Source organism: Culex pipiens, chromosome 3 (genome assembly GCF_016801865.2).
Source record: "Culex pipiens pallens isolate TS chromosome 3, TS_CPP_V2, whole genome shotgun sequence".
Lineage (NCBI taxonomy): Eukaryota > Metazoa > Arthropoda > Insecta > Diptera > Culicidae > Culex > Culex pipiens.
The window spans coordinates 145,014,680-145,022,004 of NC_068939.1; the positions used below are offsets into that span (position 1 = coordinate 145,014,680).

At 40.4% G+C, this 7,325-nt stretch overlaps 1 protein-coding gene across 1 annotated transcript; it reads right to left on the reverse strand.

Moving 5' to 3' along the window:
• Nucleotides 1–2,089: 2,089 nt before the first annotated feature.
• On the reverse strand, nt 2,090–4,505 carry LOC120417116 (phosphoenolpyruvate carboxykinase [GTP]-like). Its single transcript, XM_039579099.2, has 3 exons — nt 4,242–4,505; nt 3,586–4,180; nt 2,090–3,517 (listed from the first exon to the last, which is right to left on the reverse strand). Exons 1-3 carry the CDS (start codon nt 4,268–4,270, stop codon nt 2,198–2,200), a joined length of 1,944 nt encoding a protein of 647 aa, XP_039435033.1. The 5' UTR covers nt 4,271–4,505; the 3' UTR covers nt 2,090–2,197.
• Between the last annotated feature and the right edge of the window lie 2,820 nt (nt 4,506–7,325).

The following is a 7,325-nucleotide window of genomic DNA, read 5'->3' on the forward strand; positions in this document are numbered from 1 at the left end:
TTTTCCGTGTCAAGTAAATCCACATATTCTTTCTGTGTAGTTAACAAAAGCTTGAACCAAATCAAAAAAGCAATTCAATGATTAAAAAGTTGTTAAAATTCCGTACAAATCCGTATTATGCGTAAAATTCCCTACAAAAATTCCGGCCTGTTAAAAATCCGCGAAGAGGTTCGAAAATCCGTATGGTAAGGAAAAAATCCGTACAGTTGGTAGCCTTAAGTATGAATAATTGTTGCTAGCAATGCAATTAGCTCATTCTACTACCACATAACCGCCAAAACGACGTAAACGCCACTTGGCATAAGATTGAATGAAGTTTTTTTTTCAAAACCTTTGTTTTCTTATAATATTTGGAAAGTACAAAATAAGGCTAGGGTTCGTTTTAAGGCTCATTTTATCAAAATGCTATTTTTCCTAGATCAGTAGTGTCCCTACCAATTACTTGCACCTATTATAAAGTATGATTTAACTTTTGGTTATTTTTTTTGAGAGCTTTTAAAAATCATGTTCAGGTGGGGCAAGTGTACCACATAGATTTTTAGTATGGAAAAAAAGACGAATTGCTGCAACAACATATTTTATTGTGAAATAAATACATAAAAGTACTTAAAAACTGATAAACAATTGTTAAAAAAATTGTCCATACAAAATATAGTGATATCATGAAAATTTATTATTTATTTTCTAAGTAATAATTTTTTTCGTAAGAGCGATCAAATTTTTAGTAAAATATTATAATTTAATCTAAAAATGAAAGAAACGTTTCAAATACATTCTAATCTGATGTATCTAAGTGATTACAGTTCAATTGTTAGCAAATTAACATGTTGTTTCATACATTGTTCCTCTTGTCCCAACGGGTTGTTCTTCTTGCCCCACTAGTTGAGTAGAACGTACGGAAAATCAAAAATTTTAAATTCAATTTTTTAACATTAAAAAACAGGATTTTTTTTAAAACTTGTTCTACCAAAGTCTCAGTCAAGACCTGGAATAAGATGATTATAAAAAAATCCGACAGATTTTTTAACGTTTTTAATGGGTTATAACGGACATTTCCTTAGGTTGTTACACTTGCCCCACTTTCCCCTACACAATCCAAAAATGACAAAAAGTTCAAAATTAAAAGAATACCCCAAAACCAGCAATTTTAAAAGCCTTTTTTCAGGAACAAGATAGTAAGGTCAAATCTTGAGCTTATTTAAACGTGCTCTTTCAAAAGAAAGTGCATAGTAATTTTAATCATCACAACTTACAGTTCGACGGTAACATTTCAAAAGGCATCATGTACATTTTGACACATTCTGAGTTATTGCATATTTTGAAAGTACTCCTAATAAGCTACCTCTCCACCAAAAATGAGCAAAAGTTACTTCAGTAAAGTCTGTTTAATCATGATTTTAAATAAAGTAACATAAACAAAATCTCTGCCATCAGCAGTCCCTGTTTATATACCCCTGTCAACCTGTCAAACAAAAGACTACATGAACATCGTGACGAAAAAAGCAACATGAACAAAGCGCCATGTACATTCGGCGACGAAAAACGAATCATAACAAAGCGTCTCCCTCAATGACAGCAGGGTGATATAGACGTAGGTGATTACTTCTTTTGAAATGTTTGTTTTTCTCAAATAAAATTACGGAAATAATGTTTTATTGAATTTTGATGATCAAGTATCAATAAAAGAAACGTTTTTCATCGTTTGTTATCATTAGAACATGTTATTTTGCTTTTATATTAAAATGGGAATTGAAAATGGATGCTCAACATTCAAATGCGTTTTTCTCAAAACGCATGGTTTGTACATGATGCTTTTTGAACTGTTGGCGTCGAGTTGAATAATGTTTCAATAATTGATTTCGTTCATTGTTTTATGTCCAATTTTCTTTTTAAAAAATCCTGCATTGACGACTTGCGGTTTCTGAGAAGTTACACTCCAGACATTGAGATCTTCCACAAAATTGGATTAAAACTATACCTCATCATTGATTATATGGAGACGCATGGTTCTTATCATAATTTGCCCGTGCAAACAAGTGAATAAGAATTACTTTTGAGGATATATATCTTTCAATTGATGAAACTGAAATTTTAATTTTAAAGTTTTATTGATAATAAATGCCTCAGTTATTTTTACATCTTGAGTCCTCTTAATCTACAAACTACATCACTACTGCATAATCATAAAAAAATAAATTCACATCTGCACAACGCGCTCCTTGAGCTCAGCCAGCTGCTGGGCGATCTCCTGAGGCAAATCGCACGGCAACTGGTTGTCGTAGTACTGCTTTATCTCCTCAACTTCGCGCAGCCAAAAGTCCTTCGGAATGGAAAACAGTTCTTCTTCGTCCACGGGGCAGGTCAGTCCATCAAAGTTCAGGGCACCGGCCGACGGGATACGACCAATGGCGGTCTCCTGGAAGCAGTCATGTTCGTCCACTCGCTGCAGGATCCAGTCCAGAACGCGGGTATTCTCGCCAAATCCAGGCCACAGGAACTTGCCGTTGGCACCCTTGCGGAACCAGTTGACGTGGAAGATCTTGGGCATGTGACCTCCGACCTTGTTGGCGCGTTCTTCCATGCTCAGCCAGTGCTTCAGGTAGTCACCGAAGTTGTACCCGAAGAAGGGACGCATCGCGAACGGATCGTTCATGATCATCTTGCCCTTGTGTTCTGCCGCTGCAGTTGTCTCGCTGCGCATGGCCGATCCGATGAAGACTCCGTGGGACCACGAGTTGGCTTCGTAGACGAGGGGGACACCCTCTGGACGACGACCTCCGAAGAGGATGGCGGAGATTGGGACTCCCTCGTTGTCTTCCCAGGCCGGGTCGATGATGGGGCATTGGCTGGCGGGGGCACAGAATCGAGAGTTGGGGTGAGCTGCTGGGGTCTTGGAGACTCCCATCTTCCATGGCTGGCCCAACCAGTCGGTGATTTCAACGGAGGGGTCAATTTCCTTTTCCATGCCTTCCCAGAAGACACCACCGTCCGAGGTGGCGGCCACGTTTGTGAAGATCGTGTTCTTGTAGCAGGTCTCCATGGCGTTCGGGTTAGTTTCCGATGAGGTGCCGGGGGCTACGCCGAAGAATCCGTTCTCCGGGTTGATCGCACGCAGCTGACCCTTGGAATCGAACTTCATCCACGCGATGTCGTCTCCTACGCACTCCATCTTGTATCCGGGCAGAGTCGGGGTCATCATGGCCAGGTTTGTCTTTCCGCAGGCGGACGGGAAAGCGGCGGCAATGTACTTCTTCACACCGTTGGGATCGGTGACGCCCAGGATCAGCATGTGCTCGGCGAGCCATCCCTCGCGCTGGGCAATGGTGCTTCCGATACGCAGAGCGAAGCACTTCTTGCCAAGCAGCGAGTTACCGCCGTAGCCGGATCCGTACGAGACGATTTCGTTGTTGGCCGGTTTGTGCAGGATGATGACACGCTCTGGATCGCAGGGCCACGAGGGCATGGTGATCTTTCCGCTGGCCGGATTACCCACAGAGTGGAGACACTTGATAAAGTCCTGTTGGTAGGAGAAAAAAGTGTCGGTAAGTTGGAGTTCAAGAATCAACCGCTGATTATGTAACTTACCGAATTGTCAGCCAGCTTCTCCAGCACCTCCTGTCCCATGCGGGTCATGATGCGCATCGAACAGACGACGTACGCCGAATCGGTAACTTCAATTCCAAACTTGGACAACGGAGAATTGATCGGTCCCATCGCGAACGGTACCACGTACATGGTGCGTCCCTTCATGCAGCCCGGGAATCGGGAACGGATCGCCGTCTGGTAGTCATCGGGCGAGATCCAGTTGCCCAGAGATCCCTGGACGCCTTCCTTTGGCGTGGGAATAGCCTGCTCGCGACGCTCGGTACAGATGAACGTCTTCGACTCGACACGGGCCACGTCAGCCGGGTTGGTACGGGCCAGCCAGCAGTTCTCGTACTTGGGCAGTGGCTCGATCGTTCCAAGAGCTTGAAGGGTGTTCAACAGCGTGGTAGCTTCCTGATCGCCACCATCGACGATGTGGATACGATCCGGTTGGCACATGGCCACGGACTCCTCCACAAAGGTACGGATCTTCGCCGACAGCTGGGACACATGGCCGTTGACGATCGGGGTTCCGCGGACCTGGTTGTCGACCACGGAGCGAAGCTTGGGAGAGCAGCCAAATGCGGTTGGCAGCCTGGGAGAGAATCCGGTTTTACAATTGTGTTATTTTCGCGAATTTTTTTTTGCATACTTACTTAGTAACTTGTTCAAAAACCTGAGGCATTTTGCTTAGTTAGTATTTTTTACTTTTTTGGTGAAATTTTTAAGCTTTTTTGTATATTTTTTTTGGATTTTTATATTTTTTTCGCACAGTCGGTTACTTTTTAAGGGAGGCTCGTCAGCACTTGTCGAAACTAACTTATTTCCCGTTTATAGTAATTGTCACACTTGATTTTCAAAAGGGAACACTCGCTTGCGTAAACGCTCGCTGTTTTCATTTCACTCGGTTGAATTGAAACTGATACTCGTCCCAGCGTGGTGCAGGTCCTTTTATAAGGCTGATCAGAACGGCCCAGAACGGCCGATGGTCAGAATGTTCTGGCGCGAAGAGGACAGCAAGCCGTTTATCACTGTACTCTTGCGCTGATTGGCTGCTGACCTCGGCCGAAGATCTGCGAAGCTCCGTTCGTGGACGTTATCAATCCGTACTCTCTGTTTTTTTTTATTTGCGAAAAAGAAGCGTTGTTCAATATTTTGGTGTTTTTTTGGCAAAAATGTTTACGAAAAAAAACAAGCAAAAAACTGTTAGGCAAAATTAGCTTTTCAAAAACTTATTAAGACATCCAGTGAATTATACAACGTGACATTTTGGAAGTTGATGTCAGTAAACGCCTAAGTTTCGTCAAGCACGCTCCAATTGACAGAATTAAATTTTAGTGGATTTCATGCCAGTAAATAAAATTATAAATTTGTGAGCAAATTCTATGGAATTATCTTAAGCAACCATGCGCACTCACGTTTATCAAAAATAAGGGGGTGCGCAAGGTTGCTTATATGAGGGAACGCATGGTTGTTTAACATGATTCCATAGGTTTTATACCCAAATTTACATTTTTTTATTGTAACAACTTTAAAAATGTCGAGTTGTGTTATCAATTAAGATTCCCTTTAAAACATTAGATACTGAAATAGATATGTTACTATGCCTTTATGTAATAATTTTTAAGAAAATTATATATTATTTGAAGGATCTTTTGAACAACAATATTTGGATGGAAATTTCCATTATTTCTTGACTTTTTACGACTAATATAAAATGTGCTTACGTTTTCAGTGTGGCGATAGAGGTAGTAGGGTTCAGATTTAATGTTTTTGCTAATAATTTGAAAAAAAAAAAAGATAAAAATTAGCTAAAATAAAGGCTGATTCGACTGAAACCAGAACACTTTTTTGCCGACTCAACTGAAATTTTCATCAGGGCTGCGGAGTCGGGTAGCTTTCAAATTTACTCCAGCTTACTGAAGATTTGATGGCTGCGACTTCAAAACCCTAATTTTCATATGGACGTAAATAAATCCATCGATTTATGGGGTTGTCAGTATCTCCGTATACCATTCACTCACAAATTTTATAATTTTAATTTTAATGAAATTAATTGAAAATTATAAATTGCTACTATATTTCATATTTACGCTAATGTCTGTAATAATTCATTTTAGTTCCATTTGATTATAAATCTTGTATTCACCCAAAATATCACATCCATTTAGATTTTTTATAATATTTGTCTAAGTTGTCGATATTGTATTCTTTGGCAATTGTGAAAGTAACCACAAAAGTGCTCGTTCTTAAAATAAATGCTCCATAACGGTGGGTTTGTACAAAATTTAAGCTTGACTCTACCGTCTCTAGCAGTGATAGTTAAGTGCGGAAACGGTACGACCTGCGAATTTAATCTACGGGGTCACAACCCATCCTGTCCCGCAATCTTGGATTCAGACAAGAACAACAAACTGGAAACTGAGTGAAAAAAAACGTCGCGATGGACTGATTTATGTTTTAAATGCGTAATTTTTTTTTGTGATAGACACATTGTGTGTTGTAAAAAGAAAACTTGCTGGGTAATGCTTGGGTTATCACCTTGTTTTGCGAATTTTCGGTTGACTCTTTACAAGTTCTGGGTTACAGGATTACAAAAAAAAACTAACTTAATCCACCTATGTGGTTGATGCCTTCCTCACTTTTTACCAACTATGGGTAATATGAGTGGTTTAGACACATATTTCAGCTATTTTTTTCAGGTCCAGAAAAATAAGTACACAGATATAACTTAAGTGGTCAGAACACGAGACAGAGTTGTCAGATCATCAATTTTGTGGACTCGTTAGAAAGGATTTTCGATTACCTAACCAACAATGGGTTGGATGATGGATCCGGACATCGTTTACATGCATTTAAGTGAGACCCGGCTTCAAAAAAGTACATAAATATCACTTAAGTGGTCATAACTCAAGACAGGGTTGCCAGATCTTCAATGTTGTGGACTCGTTGGAAAGGTCTTTTGATAACCTAACCAACGATGGGTTGGATGATGGATCCGGACATCGTTTACATGCATATAAATGAGATCCGGCTTCAAAAAAGTACATAAATATCACTTAAGTGGTCATAACTCGAGACAGGGTTGCCAGATCTTCAATGATGTGGACTCGTTAGAAAGGTCTCTCGATAACCTAACCAACGATGGGTCGGATGATGGATCCGGACATCGTTTACATGCATTTAAGTGAGATCCGGCTTCAAAAAAGTACATAAATATCACTTAAGTGGTCATAACTCGAGACAGGGTTGCCAGATCTTCAATGTTGTGGACTCATTGGAAAGGTCTTTTGATTACCTAACCAACAATGGGTCGTATGATGGATCCGTACATAGTTTAAATACATTTAAGTGAGATCCGGCTTCAAAAAAGTACATAAATATCACTTAAGTGGTCAGAACACGAGACAGAGTTGTCAGATCATCAATTTTGTGGACTCGTTAGAAAGGATTTTCGATTACCTAACCAACAATGGGTTGGATGATGGATCCGGACATCGTTTACATGCATTTAAGTGAGACCCGGCTTCAAAAAAGTACATAAATATCACTTAAGTGGTCATAACTCAAGACAGGGTTGCCAGATCTTCAATGTTGTGGACTCGTTGGAAAGGTCTTTTGATAACCTAACCAACGATGGGTTGGATGATGGATCCGGACATCGTTTACATGCATATAAATGAGATCCGGCTTCAAAAAAGTACATAAATATCACTTAAGTGGTCATAACTCGAGACAGG

What these genes read in the sequence shown, in the direction of transcription:
- LOC120417116 (XM_039579099.2), bottom strand. Translation starts at nt 4,270, where the DNA reads ATGCCTCAGGTTTTTGAACAAGTTACTAA. An exon ending in GTTTTTGAACAAGTTACTAA is followed by an intron (nt 4,181 to 4,241) that starts GTAAGTATGCAA and finishes ATTCTCTCCCAG; the next exon opens with GCTGCCAACCGCATTTGGCT. An exon ending in AGAAGCTGGCTGACAATTCG is followed by an intron (nt 3,518 to 3,585) that starts GTAAGTTACATA and finishes TCCTACCAACAG; the next exon opens with GACTTTATCAAGTGTCTCCA.